Below are 16,984 nucleotides of genomic sequence, written 5' to 3'. Positions count from 1 at the left end.
GATGCCCGAAAAGCATATGTGAAAGACTGAACTGCTTATTCTTTGGGTTCAAATTACACTTGTTTGTACATTAACACATTCTCCCACATCTGTCTTCAGTGGGATACAGAATGTCTTATGGAAAATACTGTATTCGACTTTAGTCATATAAGGATGTATGCAGGCTAAGTCAGATAAAATATAGCACTATGCCATTGTGGTGATGTAGTTACTCTTCCAAAACCCCTCTTGAGACCTCAATATCATTAACCATGACATCCATCTGTTACCCGAGCCTTCTGCCACCCAAACAAGCTCCAACCAAGCATCCACCATTTTGGTTTGAGGCAAAGGGAAGGAAACAACTCTTCCAAAATTTTTACCTATCAAAAGTGAGACCACACCACAAGAAGATTGGTCCTGGATTCATTCTGGAAAAAGTGATGCAAGATATCATACTCTCAAAAGCTACTAATGTGTGTACACAAGCTTTTGTAGTTTTGAAATATATCATTCTCTTAAAAGCTATTAGGATGCTACTTGAATGTGTGTACAGAATTTTTATCTTCCCATATGTTGTAGTTTATATAATATTCTTTTGTGTTAAATCCTGCAAAAAAAAAAGTTGTGCAACCCTTTAACTACAATAGGCAGCATTTAACTTCTCTACTGCAAGTGAATGTGTTAATTATCATAACATCATTTGTAGCATTTAGTACAACTTGACACTTTTTGCCATGTACAGGGTGACAATTAATGAACTATATGAAATAAAATGGAAATTAGTGACAAACCACGTAGTACACAAACTGTATTGCACATGTAAACAGCACTACAGACATTCGGATTTAGGTTCGATATGTCTGCCATCTCTGGCGATGATGTGGGGCAGACGAACAGCAAAATTCTGCATAACCCGCTGAAGTGTCGAAACATTGATGACCTCCTGAATGGCAGTTTTCAGCTCAGCAATGGTTTTGGGGTTATTTCTGTACACCTTGTCCTTAACATAGCCCCCTTCCAGTAGCCTCTGGGTACCCCAGAGCCAGAATGTGGTCACTTGCAAATGGCCAACATCAACATGTTGCGTGCACATACGCATACGAATTCCCATCATGCCCTGTGGCCAGCCACGCAGTTTGGACGTCATCACGTGAACCGTTCAGAAATTATGACGGTTTTATTTCATATAGTTCATTAATTGTCACCCTGTATTATAAGTTTGACGATCCATTGTCTTTATTAAAACAGAGCCCTATTGATGAAAAGATTCTCTCAAGCTATCAACCAGGTGAGTTGTAGAAAGGATCCCAACCTTTCAAGAGCTAACATCTCTATTATCTTCAGAGTAAATGTTGGTATAAACCCTGAAGATGAGAGTAATCATTCATCACCAGGAAAGTTTCAAGACTTACTTCAGAGCCCTTTTTGCTCCAAAGTGGATTAATTCCACTATTATGATTGCAATTTCTATGATTCTATTGCTCCAATTTTAGTTATGAAATTTATATTTTGAGTAAGAAGTGTAAATTTTGAATCAAATTTGAAATTATATTTACCATCATAACAAGGAAATGCAGTTTTAAATACCACTTTTGAACCTAAAATGTGCCAAGTTTTGTACTGAAATTCTTATCTCTATTTCACTATAAATGTCTCTCTCTACTTATAATCAGGGGTCCCGGGTTCGAATCCCGGGATAGGTGTTTGTGAGTGTCCATTCATCAATTTCATCATACCATTACTCATCCCCATCTTCGTAATTAGCCAAAAGTGGCACAAAAGCGAAGTAAAATAAACAAAATCAATCAATCTACTTATAATCATGTGATGCAGAGATAGCATAAGTCCCAACTGGCCCAGGAGTCTTAGAAGAATATGTCCTCCCCATCATCAAGAAGTTAAGAAGCTGCCCAATATTCCTTTACAATGTTGGATCAACACCATGAATTTGGGTACCCAAATGGAGACAAAACTCCAAATATCTCACACAAACCATACGAGAAATATCAATTAATGGCGTAACTTCTCCAAACATGTACTACCTCAGAATTATGTAACAATTATCTTATCCATACATACCCAGAGATGATCGTGAACTAAATATGCATCCAGGAAGTTGACAAGATTGTCATGATTGAAATCCTTCATTACTTTAATTTCATTTAGGATCAACTCCTTCCTAGGCTGTTTAGAGAGATCTATATCCTTGATTGCAACCTTCTTGTGTGATTCACCATCTGTTGCTATGAATACTGTTCCAGATGCCCTGAAATGTAGGAGGTGTTTAGCTAAAAATAAGATATAGTACGTGAAATTGCACATAGTACACAATCTCTAATATTAAATCTGCAAAACAAGACCACCACATAATGATTGACCTGTGCCTTCATACCTGACTGTTCATGTTGTTTGGATGTGTGTTTTAAGTTCATTTTATGGACAGTAAGGCTAATCGAGACTGGACCTACAGTTTAAAGTGGAATCCGAACCACTATGTGCATCCACAGAGTATCGAACCCAGGACCCCTTGATCACAAGGCAATCACACTACCATTGCACCATCGGGGAGGCCAAGACTGTTCATGTGACCATGCAAATGTATTATACAGTGAAATCCTGATATTACATTCCCACATAATACATTTTCCCGCTTAATATGTTCATCCAGTCAGGCCCCGGCAAAAGGTCATATTAAATATTAGGATGTTCGGTTCACCTCGATCTTACGTTCGCTCTAACTCCCGTTTTTCACTTTATACGTTTTCCGAGCCATGACAATATCTTGAAAATTTGGCAGAAACCTGTTTTGTTGACCGCGACTTCTCCCTGCTTTTTCTTGCTTTGCAGCTGTTTCATTCACCATGCAACCTTGAACTTCCAGATGTTAGGCTTTCATGCGAGGGGAGGGAGGAGAGGAGCGATTAGGCATGGTCTTTGGAAGGCTGGGGAGGGGGGAGGTGGGGTACAACTTGCATTTTTCGCACCTTCCTTCAAAGACAGAAAGGGACAACTGCACTTCTTGTAGTCCCTGTGAAGAATAAATGGGCCAATCCTTCTGCCTCAGGATCAGACAATAAGCGCACTTTTGCCAAACTGATTCTCCCTAAATGCTGCCTTCCCTAGAGATTGGACACGTGTGTGACTGTGGTGTCTTTGTTTGCCCTTCCCCTTCACCAAAACGAAAGTGGAAAATTGACAACGGGACTCGTTGCCCACTCATTTACGGAATCCTTCCTAGTTGACGGGAAGGAAAAAAGAGGGGAGGGGGCTTGTTTGATATTTGTATTTTTCCCCCTTTCTTCTTGTTTGCAGCATTGGAAATAGAAAATAAGGATTTGCCATACCTGATAACAACTGCACTTTCTCTTCAATGGAAAGTCGTTTTGATTCCTAAGGAAATACGATTGGATCTAGTTTGATTATTTTTAATATGAGGTTTTTCACGAATGCTATATAATTTGGTTATCAGAATGAAGCTGAAAACTCACAAGCTAAAGTGTTTTTTTTTTCTATGAGCGATATTTTACTTACAGACATAAAAATATTCTTGTCAAATCAATTGTGTGGGGGAGGGGCGGGGGGCGAAGTTTGGATAAATGTATTATTCTACGTGAGGCGGAGAATGTTTCTCTATGCATATTACGTGACGGGGCCAGGAAAAATGAGTGAATAAACTAGGGGTGTGGCAATCTTTTCTGAGAGCAGCTAAATTTAGTGCGCATCTAAATGCCATTAAAATGCGGGTGATCTAAGCTACCACATAAAGCGGCTCTGGAGCTCACCCAGCCTAAAATAAATTTGTACCTGGGGGCAACCTTGGTGGGTAAAGGCTGCTCAAGCATGGTGCTGATCACATCACCTCCAAATTGGCATAGATCGAAGAGTGTGTGGGGTAAAGGCAGCCGGAGCATGGTGCTGATCACATGATCTCCCACATCCCCTTTATATGCATCACGGCATGGTGCCAAGTGCATGGGGAACTGTACCTTCCCCTTTTCTCATTTGAAGGGGGGGTTGCTTTCTCATGCTCCCTATGGTATCATCACTAGTCTTTACTGAAAAGTGCCAAGTATTTCTGCCCCGATTTTCTTGCTCATGTGGAAGTGACATCTTAACCAATTAACATAAAGGCAAAAAGTGATCTCCCATTTCCCTTTCTCTGACGTCTAAAATTACACAATTGCTCTTGAACCTGAATACCCACATTCAACGAACATAGTGTACTGCAAGTAAAAAAAAAAAAGGAAAAAAAAAATGCCCATCTTCCCATCACATGATCTCATTAATCTGCCACTGTGCACAACTATGCAGTAATTAAACGATTGAGCCGGTTTCTCATTCTTTAATGCCCTGCGTCGGAAATTTTGCTCCTATCTCTGAATGAGCACACTTCTGATAAGACAGCATTGTCGCTGCTCTACCACCTGTTTTCGTCTCTCCCTTCCCCTCCCTACCATTGCAAACTGGTCAGAGGGGTGTCTATGAGCAGCGGGCAGCTGGCAACCGGTGCCAATGTTTCGTCTCCTGGCTCCAGAGCTGAGACTCATAAAGGAAGAAAAATGGCAATGTTTTGAATCTCGCCTCAGAAGGGTGTTTTGCTTTGACGATTAGGAAACACGAGCAGCAGACACAATGCGAGAGTTCAAAAAAAAAAACTATCATTTTTTTTTCGTCTTGTTCTGCCTTCTGATAAACGCCTTGAAAACACAGAGCAGTGCAGGAAGGAAATGCACATGATGCTAAGAATAATAATCACCATTTGCTTTGGAACCATTCACGTGCTGAAAATAAATCACGCAATATTAAAAAAGTTGTAGAGAAGACAAACAAAAAAAACCAAACAAGTTATTTATGGGGAAACTATTGGTGGAAGGGGTGTTTGCCCTCCACAAGACTTCTAAATCCAATAATAAATTGTTAATTAATATGGATGTAAATAACACTCGGTGGCGTGCCCAAGGTGGGGGAGATGATGGGGGTCATACCCCCCTTTTGGCGAGTATTTCTGAAAAAAAGAAAGGGTTAACGTCATAGGCAGGAAAAGATGGCAAAGTGAGGGCTGACTACTATTAAAAGTATAAGTAACCCCATCCCCCCCTTTCAAAACTCATGCGCGCGTCACTGATAATTTCTTGACTTCTAAAAATGCGTAAGTTTGACAAAGCTTGTTTTGTTCACTTCATGCTGTTGGGCTGATCGGGACTGGATACATATGCAGTTCAAAGTGGAATATGAACCATTCTGCATGTCTTCAGGACACTTTGATTGCAGTATATAAAAATGCTTGACGTCCAGCTATAAATGATCACCAACCCCTCTAATTACCCAGGACTTCAAAAACTAGCAAATAATTACCCGTTTACAGAGTAAATGGATATCCTACACAATCAAACGAACCTAATAGACGGCAGTTAGAAGCAGTCATCCACTGTCCCTACCCTACGAAAGTGGGTCCCGTTAATCAGTCATTGACTTTCACAGTAGGTCTTGCTTTTTTCCTTGGAAATTCATAATCATACTTCTATCCCATTGTTAAACAATTTTTGATATAATATACCCCTAAAAAGTCGATTGCGTAGTCATTTCTTACGGACACTTGAGTTTCACCCCTCCCTTATACTTTCCCACTTTTAACGTTTCCCGCATTTTAGGTTTTTTATTTACGGACCCCTGAAAAATGTAAAATCGGGGTTTCACTGTACTTTGTGGGAATTGTTGGCATGTCCTTCTTTTCAGATCTTTGTACATATAGTGGCACATACAAGGTGGTATCAAAAAGTTTCAAGACTAGTTCTGTAACACGCCTTCAGATGGCAGCGCAAGGCTGCACACACAGGCACAGGGAGCACCAACCTTCACAAGTCAGTGTGCCAAGAGACATCGTCCTGTGTACATCGCGAGCTGTGCAGCTGGTGCTCTTCTGACCACGTGCGTTACCACGTCTGCGATTTCATCACGGACAGCAAGTTAGAACAACGAGCGAACGGGAAATTCTGTGTGAAACTGGGCAAATCCGCCACTGAGACGCTTGACATGATTCGGCAAATGTACGGCGATGCTGCAGTGAGTCATGCAAGGTATTTTGAGTGGCACGTGCACTTCAAGAGTGGAAGAACATCACTGGAAGACGACGAGAGATCAGGGCGACCTTCAACAAGCACAACACCCAAAAATGTCGAAACCATTCGGCAACTTGGGCATGAGGACCATCGGAGAACAATCCACAACATCGCTGTCATTGTCACTGTGTCATACAGAACAGTGCAGGATATCCTCATATGTGATTTGAACATGCGCCGTGTTGCTGCCAAGTTCGTCCCCAGGCTGGAGACCCAGGAGCAGAAGAAACACTGCCTCCAAGTCTACCAAGAACTCCATCAGCATGCCATCTTCCAGTGATGTTCTTCCACTCTTGAAGCGAGCATGTCTGTGACGGATTTGCCCAGTTTCACACAGAATTTCACGTTTTCTCTGTTCTAACTTGCTGTACATGATGAAATCGCAGACGTGGTAACGCATGTGGTCAGAAGAGCACCAGCTGCACAGCTCACAATGTACACAGGACGATATCTCTTGGCACACTGACTTATGAAGGTTGGTGCTCCCTGTGCCTGTGCGTGCAGCCTTGCGCTGCCATCTGTTGGCATGTTACAGAACTAGTCCCATCTGTTGGCATGTTACAGAACTAGTCTCGAAACTTTTTGATACGTCCTCGTATTAATATCTATGAATATTTGTTAGTAAGCATGTGCAAATGTACAGGAATCACTCATGCTTGGGCAGCTGCATAGCTCAAAATAAGTCCGCAATGGAACAGTAGCCAATTCAGACAAATTGCATCAGTAGAAGTGTTCATCTGAACAGGATATGAGACATGAGATATGAGACACATCAGGATGCCAACTTGTAAACTTCTGGTTCTGTTCAATGATATTGGTTCTCCACTGTTTGAACCATCTCATTATGCTCTGTCACTCTGACAGAAGTTAATGGCAACCTTCACAAAACTGTTAGTGCCAACTGCATCTCCTGACTGGAACCTGTTTGGTTGAGCACCTTCCTTTCTGTGATTCATGTCTGAACAGGAAAACATTCCATGGCAGACTGATTACAAGCCTCGTAGCTGACCAAGTGTGGGAGATTCCTGTGCATGCACACTTAGGTTTCGACAGGGTTACATGCTGATATTGGTACACTCCAGTATGTGTCCAGAAATTAACAAGAGAGACTGTGTCAATGGTTTAGGCTCATTTCCATTCATGCCTCTCTGATGGCATAGTGCTAACATTGTTGCCTTGTAATCAAAGTGTCTCAGGTTTGATACCCACTGGAGGCACAAGGTGGTTCAGATCCCACTTCAAAGGCCAATTCCCATTGGCCTATCTATGCATAAAGTGAACCTAAAAAACTAAAACTCCACTTCCATTCTTGACAATGCAAATGAGAAACCTACAAAAATCTCAATTGTTAATACATTATTGTGTGCTGTATTGTACGAGGGCTATTTTTTTTTTCAACCTCCGATAGGGCATAAAATCAACCACAGTGAATAGCAAAATGGGTTTATTGACAAAGGTTACGTGCACGTATAATCTACGTATAATCTACGTAATCACCAAGAAGATTCGGACATTTATTGTACCGATGCACCAGCTTTCCAATACCCTCTGCAAAGAAAAGTGCCACCTATCTGTTGGGCCAGGTCTGCCGAAGCTCTGCATTGGTGTGAAAGCACCATCCTCCCAATCACTTCTTCCTCTTCCGGAAAAGGTGGGAAGTCATGGCGCCAGGTCTGGGATGTAGGGAGTGTGATCAAACACTTCCCAGTGGATTCGTTGAAGGTCTTGGGTTGATGCATCAACATGTGGTTAGGCATTGTCATGAAGCAAGACAATGCCCAAAAACAGCATGCCTCTCCAGCACACAGCTCATTTGACGGTGAATTTCCGCTGTATTGTGCCCCTCTGCCTGTAGAACTATTGTAGCAGACATCTCTATGTGCCCGTCGCTCAGCTTCAACTGAAGAGTTGGCCTTGGCAGTAGTGGTGGTAGTGGCAGGGGGGACGCCAATCACGCTGTGGGATGCCCTGCTCCCTAGCGCTTCACGGACCTCGTGGCGGCACCATGGGAGGTTGAAAAAAAAAATAGCCCTCGTATTATTCTTCCCCAGGTTCTTAACGAGTATGATTTTGAATTATATATCTTAATCTGCCAACCTCAAGTTCCCTAAACTATAATTAAACAATGCACAACCAGTGATATTAACCCTTTCAGGATGAGCGATGGGCATAACCTGTCATACAATTTCTGTCCAATAAGATGAGAGATGGACATAGTCAGTCATTCACTATACAATTCCACTGTGGATGAACAAGGGCTATAATCAGACCACGTCACTTGTGCATGAGTGTTGTAACTACCTCTTTCAAGTTTTAACCACTAGAAGTCACACTTTCTGTTGCTGAATTTTACTTGCACTCATGTCGAATTAAGTTGCACTTAGGGATGGGACAGATTAATCGATACTCTTATCAGTATCAGCTGATACAGGTTTATCAGTACGATTATTGATAATTTTACCAATCTGGTATATCTATAAATATCTTATAATTTAGTGCAATATTGTGCCATTTTGTTATAATTTTTATGGATACAAATATATAATCTCCATTCTGTACTTTTTTTAAAAGTAAATACCTAAATATGTAGCTCCATTTGCATTGCAAAAGTTTGGTTGATCTGGTAACACAGTCATTAAGGAAGTCAATGAACCATTTGGAATTTTATAACAGATCGGTAGAATATCGGTTATCGCTAATGGCCAAAATTTCATATTGGCCCATCCCTTGTTGTGTGTTTGTTTATCCTCTTGAAAGTAGCATTTAATAATTTATATCCACATTGTGGAAATATCTTATGATAATTCTGCTTCAGATTTCAGTTAGATTGATTGATTGATTTGTTGTTTTAAGTCCACTTTATGCACAGTAAGGCTAATCGGGACTGGACCTACAGTTTAAAGTGGGATCCGAACCACCTGTGCCTCCACAGGGTATCGAACCCAGGACCCCTTGATTACAAGGCGACAACGCTACCACTGCACCATCGAGGAGGCCAGATTTCAGTTAGAGATGATATCGATGAATAGAAAGTTTTTGTTATTTTATTAAATTAATTCTATATTACCTATTCAAAATATGTTTTCAGTAACTTTCACGCAATGTTATATTTTTCTTTTTATACTATAAAAAAATTGTTACAGAAAAAATTCATAAATATATATATATATATATATATTAGGGATGGCCAAACGGATCCGGATCCGGATCCAAAAGTTACGGATCTGGATCCGGATCCGAAAATTCCGGATCTGAAAGTTTCGGATCTGGATCCGGATCCGAGAGTTCCAGATCCGCGGATCCGGATCCGGGTCTGAAAGTTTCGGATCTGGATCCGGATTCGAGAGTTCCGGATCCGCGGATCCGGATCCGGGTCTGAAAGTTTCGGATCTGGATCCGGATCCGAGAGTTCCGGATCCGCTGATCCGGATCCGGGTCTGAAAGTTTCGGATCTGGATCCGGATCCGAAAATTTCGGATCCGGGTCTGAAAGTTTCGGAACTGGATCCGGATCCGAAAATCCGAATCCGGATCCGAGAGTTTCGTATCTCAATCCCATTATAATATTACCACACCTTAGTCCTACAAGAATTTTTTTCAAGTGTTGTTCCTAAAATACTTTGCTACGCATCGGCTAACACACTCGTGCACAAATGTCCGAAGTGATTTTGTAAATGCCATTGAAACGAATATGTATTCATTCGAATGTATTGGAAATGAAAACACACATAAACGTGAGACATTCCATTCCAGGATGAAACCTTTAACACATATAACAAGATAGAAATGTTATACAAAAATTATACAATTGTTCTACAGTTACAGTTTTACAAATTAAAATAAAACATTATAATATATGCAGTGTTAAATAATTACAAAGTGTAAGACTAACAAGGGAGGTTATCTAAAGGTCCCACTCCGATTTCCATGAAACTTGGCAGTATAGTGGGGCCCAAAGGAAGAATTATGTGTTTTTTTGTTTCATCTAAAAAACGGTTTTAGGGGGCAAAACCCCCTCAAATGTCAAGATGAGGACAAATTGAAGTGAGGATCTGACCCTGTGTTCCCCTCCGATTTCCATGATACTTGGCAGGTGTGTGTATAAATGGGCCCAAATGAAGAAATACGTGTTTTTTTTTGTTTCAGCTAAAAAACGGTTTGAGGGGGCAAAACCCCCTCAAATGTCAAGATGAGGACAAATTGAAGTGAGGATCTGACGCCTGTGTCTTTCCGATTTCCATGAAACTTGGCAGGTGTATAGTGTGGCCCAATGGAAGAAATACGTGTTTTTTTGTTTCAGATAAAAAACGGTTTTAGGGGGCAAAACCCCCTCAAATGTCAAGATGAGGACAAATTGAAGTGAGGATCTGAACCCTGTGTCCCTCCCATTTCCATAAAACTTGGCAGGTGTATAGTGGGGCCCAATGGAAGAAATAAGTGTTTTTTTTTTGTTTCAGCAAAAAAACGGTTTTAGGGGGCAAAACCCCCTCAAATGTCAAGATGAGGACAAATTGAAGTGAGGATCGGACCCCTGTGTCCCCTTCCGATTTCCATGATACTTGGTAGGTGTGTGTATAAACGGGCCCAAATGAAGAAATACGTGTTTTTTTGTTTCGGCTAAAAAACGATTTTAGGGGGCAGCCCCCCCCCCCCCTCAAATGTCAATATGAGGACAAATTTAAGTGGGCATTTGATTTGTGTGTCCCCCTCCGATTTCCATGAAACTTGGCAGGTGTATAGTGGGGCCCAAAGGAAGAAATACATGTTTTTTTTTTTTTTGTTTCAGCTAAAAAACGGTTTTACAGTGCGAAACCCACTGAATTGTCAAGATGAGGACAAATTGAAGTGGGGATCTGACCCCTGTGTCCCCCTCAGATTTCCATGAAACTTGGCAGGTGTGTGTATAAACGGGCCCAAATGAAGAAATACGTTTTTTTTTGTTTCGGAAAAAAATTTGTTCTAGGGGGCAACCTCCTCTCAAATGTCAAGATGAGGACAAATTGAAGTGGGGATCTGACCCCTGAGTTCCCCTCCGATTTCCATGAAACGTGGCAGGTGTATAGAGGGGCCCGAAGGAAGAATTACGTGTTTTTTTGTTTGAGCTAAAAACTGTTTCAGGGGGCAAAATCCCCTCAAATGTCAAGATGAGGACAAATTGAAGTAAGGATCTGACCCCTGTGTTCCCCTCCGATTTTCATGAAACTTCGCAGGTGTATAGAGGGGCCCAAAGGAAGAAATACGTGTTTTTTTTGTTTCGGCTAAAATACTGTTTTAGGGGGCAAAACCCGCCTCAAATGTCAAGATTAGGACAAATTGCCGTGGGAATCATCTGACCCCTGTGTCCCCCTCCGATTCCCATGAAATTTGACAGGTGTATAGAGAGGCCGTATGCCCCCTGTTTCTTCCTATGCCATATTTACGTGGTTTCGGGGACAGATCCCCACTTCAATTTCTCCTCATCTATACACCTGCCAAGTTTCATGGAAATCGGAGGGGGAGACTTAGACCTCCCTAGTAAGTAAGTGTATTAATTAATTACAAATCGCGCACGCGAGCACACACACTATATATATATATGTGTATGTATATTATATATATATGTATATTAGCAGGTAACAATATGTTATAAGCACATTCTTACTTTCCAAAGAAGCGCATGTGGGATGGCAAAATGGATCCGGATCCGAAAATTCCGGATCCGGATCCAAAAGTACCAGATCCGGATCCGAAAGTACCTGATCCGGGTCTGAAAGTACCGGATCCGAAAGTTTTGGATCCGGATCCGAAAGTTCTGGATCCGGATCCGGATCTGAAAATTCCGGATCCGCAGATCCGGATCCGAAAAATTTTAGGATCCAGATCCTAAGGATCCGGAACCAACCGGATCCGGATTTCGGATCCGCCAGGATCCGGATCTGGCCACCCCTAATATATATCTGTGGAAAGAGGAAGTGTTGTAGAGTTTAGAATAAAATGTTAAATAATAGCACAGTGAACAACATATTTTCTATGATTTTTTTTTTAAAAAAACGCAAAAAACTAAAAACAGTCTCCTGGGGAAAACTTGATATTCTAAGTCCTGTCCAGAAAGGGTTAACAAATTACAGTATAATTCATGCACTTCTTGTAATCATTTGTTGTAGTTCATGTCATCTTACCCTGCACCCAGTTCCTTGCTCCGTTGAAATCTTCTGTATGGGTCGCCTGGGTGACAGATATTCTGTAATTCACGGAACACTTGCTCATCACTTAATTTCTCCCTCACCATATCCTTCTTTCTCAAAATTGGACTTTCCTCAGATTCTGCATTTTGTTTCTCATCATTTTTCTGAACAGCAGCAGCTATTATACACTTTTCTTTGACATCATCACATAAACGCTTTTCCTCAACAGTTTGGTTTCTTGTCTCCTTTAAGAGAAAATGAGATTGTTAGTGATATTCACAGGTACACACAGAAAAAATTAAATCAAACTATAGATTACTAATAGTAAGCACATAGGGTACACCAGTGGCTAACTAATTTTTGTATTAATTGCAATTAGAAATAAGGTTACACACACATTTTTAGACCAATACTATCATTACAATGCTATTTGAAATATATGAGACAATGATATTAACCCCATAAATGGCTGATTTTCAAATTTCAAATCTCTTCCGTAGTGGGTAATTTAAAAAATTACAATTCCTCATCATTCTTCAAAGTGCATCTTCTATAGTCAAACAAGATAGAAGACTCCTTTTGATGTTTTGAGCCATTGTTGTAAAATGCAAGACTTCAACCTTGTTCCATCACTCAATCAAGAAACATGTTCATGTAGCTCATGAATTGGCACATGCCTTGGCTCCAAGCACCGATTATATACTATGTATATTATTTGCAAGTGAAAGATAAACACACTAGCAGAGTGCCAATGTGGAAGCACTGTCTCCATCTCGATGTAATTATGGCAAATTAAATGCTATGGAGCTTCTGAAGAGTGACATCTCTGGGTGTAGACATGATACTTGCCTCAGTTGCACAGAGATGAATCTCTACAAGTAATGTCATTATTCTGTAGCCTAATCCTTTGGCAAGTAAAGAAAGAAGTTTATGCAATGAGCAATTTTCACCATCAATAACTGATCAATCACTGTGCTCACTGAGTCTAAGATACTTCATGCATGTCAGTCACTTTCACTTACTTCCAATAAAAGTACAAAGGATAGTTAAGAAAACAAGTTTTGTCTGAGCAAAAATAGATGACAATCAACATTTCATGAATCAAACACTATTTCCCACAAGTTAAAAACTTGTCAATGTCTGCAAGAAAATAAATGCACTATGCAAATAGGATGTTCAAATGGAGTACTTGAGTACCAAATACTGAACACCTCATTTATTTCTGCTAAGAATGTTAACCAGAGTTCCTAATGTATATGGGTTGGAGATTTAATAGTGGCAACACTGCTGTATACATGCCATGAAACAGAACCGGTGCTTCTCTCTTATACCACATGTTAGTTTAATACCTAACCTACTTCCCAGTAATGGAATCTTCCTTCCAACACTAGGCGCAGCCTGTGGCTGATTTGTTAGCTTTATGGGGTTGGCAGATGCTTTACCATCCTCCATACTTCCCAGACTTGAGCTTCTGTGACTTTGATTTGATCCCCACGATGAAGGGCATTTGCTTCCAAGCTGTTCCAGAGATTATTTAGGTAATAGACCGCTCCATTCAAACCATCAACAGAACAGGCACTGCTACAGGTATACTACAACTTCCACATCGCTGGCAACGGGTTGTACATGATGCTAGCGACTACATCGAAGGGCCGGAAAAGTTTCACAGAGGTATCTATTATGTATCATTTGCAAATAAATACAGTAGTTGCCACTATTAAATCTCCAACCCACGTATTAATCAAAACCAACCTTTTGAGCATTAATATCAGCTCTTTTAGGTGGAAGACTTGGTTTTTGGTTCTCTTGAACCTCATCTTCAGGTTCTGCAGTTGATGATGACTCTTCACTGACATCTGATCTACTATTTTCTGAGCCTCTAGAACCATCCTGGCCTAAAGACAGAAAAATAAAAAAAATAAAAAAATCAGGAAAGAGAATACATATTTGGTAATTTATTTGAATATTCATGCAAATAAATGGGTAAAAATCAAAATGACAACTAAACTGGTTAAGACAGAGTGACCTAACAGTTGTTCCACCTTAACTTTGATTGTTAAGGGCATAGAAGATTTTCCTATATATTTAATTGCATAATAATTAGAATATTAAGGTTCCTAGAATGATTTATGTTCTATTCTATTTTTATAATTAAATATGGCTAGGGATGCTCTAAACTCTTCATGTAATTTATTTGTTATTATGTCATAAAGGAAATAGATTTGTGATTGGCAAGTATAAAAGTAACTAGTATAGAGCAGAGACTTGGACAATGACAGAGAGACAAAAGAAAGATGCAGGCAGTGGAGATGAAGTTTTTAAGAAGTATATTGGGGAAGACTAGAAGGGATAGAATACGGAACGAGGAGATCCCACAGACAGTGGGGGTGGTGAAGCTTCAGGACAGAATAGATCAGGCACAGATGAGATGGTGTGGACACATGAAGAGGATGGGTGCAGAAAGACTGCCAGTAAGATCTTACAATGCACAAGGAGTGAAAGTAAGGCCAAAGGTGAGACCAAGATGTTGGTGGAAAGAGCAGATAGTGGAGAATGTTAGGAGAAGAGGACAAGATTGGAACACCATGGAAAGAGAGGAGGCAGGAAACAGCAAAGGATGATGATGAAAAATAACTAGATATAAACACCCTCTCCAACCAGCACTAAAAGAATTATTCAAATACTAAGTAAAATCAAAGAAGTATTACTTGAACATGGAATAGCACACAATAGGTTAGTAATTACTGTTGCTCCTCAAAATATTTGTCCTCATGTAAGTTCATATCCAACAAATGCTGTTGCTATTATTGTTGTTATAATAATTACAGGACCCCCTTTCAATATGAATTCTTGAAATCTTTACTTTCCCAAACAATGCTACACAATAACATTTAGAAATCATTAGAGCCAAAACCTTCAACCAATACCAATGCTGTTACAATGCTTCCACATTGTAAAAATTTCAATTTAGAGAATTTATTAAAAATGAATTGATGAGAGTTTTTTTGCCACAAACGTAGCACAACTATGACATCACAGGTCAGGAAGTTCACGAACTTTTGTTTGGTATACTTGATAATTTACAAAACCTCACCATGCCATTATGTACAAGAAGTGAGGGAAGTCCTGGATGCCATATTGAGAGAGGTGCTCCTATTGCTTAGCCCCCCTAGATCCCCAGACTTTACTCCGCTTGATTTTTTCTGATTCAACTCGATTTGCTGTTCACATGTATGAAATTTCATCACATAAAAGGAGACTTCATGCTTTCTAAGCAGAATTTATATTAACCAATTCGTGTCATATGACAAGCAGGACTCAATTGAACCTGTTATGACACAAGTCGTATGACGAGCTCAGCTCGCAATGCTACACTGCTTGATAGAAATGCACGTAGCTCAGTGTGTAGCTCATAGATCTCACTTGTATTCATTCTAAAATTCCCTCAGTGTGGCACCTCTCGATGTGTTTGTGTGGAGTAAGAAAAAAAAACATTTCTTTATCGTATGCCACTCTCCTCAGCTGCCATTATAGCATCAAAATTTCACATTTTCCCCAGTTTAGTAACCAATTTAAATTTATAAGTCATTCTCGAGTTTATATGCATATTTAGCCCCTCAAAATGCATATAATCTGTTATTTCAACACTAGGATCAAAACTCGATTTTTCGTGGAATCTGGTGTTCAAAGCTAATATTCCATTGAAACTCATTTTCTACACATCCCAAACCAGAGATAATATTCAGAAGAATATTGGATTATTACACAGTTCTGAGCCAATAAAGCTTATATATTCCCACATTTCAATCCTTTAATCCGAAGTGTAGTTTTTATGGAAAACTTAACATTTTCAACTTTTATGTAGGCAATTTATTTTCATTTATTTTTGCGCTCCAAACTGCGGCACTACAGAATGTAAATACGATTTCATGGTCAACTCCGAAGGAATTTAAACATGACGTCAATGGGTTAATGTTTACCACCACCAGTTTCATTAAACTCTATCATCTTAAGTGTGATGACAAAAAACAACGTACACATACATTTAAGCAATCTGTTGACCCTCCCAAACCAAAGTTACTTTTCAACAATCTTTAAATAAATATAAGTACGTTCCAACTATATTCATTAATTCCTACTTCGGGAAATGAGAGACATGGTAGTAAATAATTACAGAGAAACTTAGTACTCATGGTTAATAGAAGAAAGTAAAAAAAGCTTCACGGAAACTGTGAGCACTAAGTTTCTCTGTGATTATATTCATTAAATTAAGAAGCAAAAATTCACTTCATATTAGCACAAAATTAAATTAACAATATCATTCTTACCAAAGCATTCATCAATTTCTTCCAATTCCTCTTCTATTACTTTCTCCGTAACCAAAGGCTTGAATGTTTCAGGAGGCTTTTTCTTTATTGAATAATTATAAAACTTAATTGCATGGAAGGCAGCACGAGGATTTTCTGTTTGTTCTGCTTTACTGAAAGAAGAAATTTAACTCTGTGATTTTTTTAATTCCACAGAACCATCACATCAAATGTTATACAAAGGCGGAAAATGCATTGAAAAAATTATCAATATTTCAAATATAGCAATGTGATTACACATTTCAAACAGCATGTATTCTAATCATATAGCTACACAGGGCACTACATGATGTCCCTTCAGTTTAAGTTTGTTAATGGTATATTTTATGCAAAAGATGGGACTGGATTTGGTT

At 39.7% G+C, this 16,984-nt stretch overlaps 1 protein-coding gene across 2 annotated transcripts in view; it reads right to left on the bottom strand.

Annotated features, from left to right (window-relative positions):
* Positions 1 to 16,984, bottom strand: part of Pak3 (p21 (RAC1) activated kinase 3) — a 41,642-nt gene that overhangs the window by 8,260 nt on the left and 16,398 nt on the right. For both annotated transcript variants that reach the window (XM_083117226.1, XM_083117227.1), the window contains exons 3-6: positions 16,593 to 16,744; positions 14,017 to 14,159; positions 12,259 to 12,509; positions 2,062 to 2,248 (exon numbers count right to left, since the gene is read on the bottom strand). In XM_083117226.1, the coding sequence (XP_082973352.1) occupies positions 2,062 to 2,248; positions 12,259 to 12,509; positions 14,017 to 14,159; positions 16,593 to 16,744 (733 nt within the window). The remainder of the gene's footprint in view (positions 1 to 2,061; positions 2,249 to 12,258; positions 12,510 to 14,016; positions 14,160 to 16,592; positions 16,745 to 16,984) is intronic.

The sequence above is a fragment of the Lepisma saccharinum genome, chromosome 2, assembly GCF_977018435.1.
Source record: "Lepisma saccharinum chromosome 2, izLepSacc3.1, whole genome shotgun sequence".
NCBI lineage: Eukaryota > Metazoa > Arthropoda > Insecta > Zygentoma > Lepismatidae > Lepisma > Lepisma saccharinum.
Note: the sequence above shows the minus strand (reverse complement) of the source record. Positions and strands in the feature narration are given on the sequence as shown.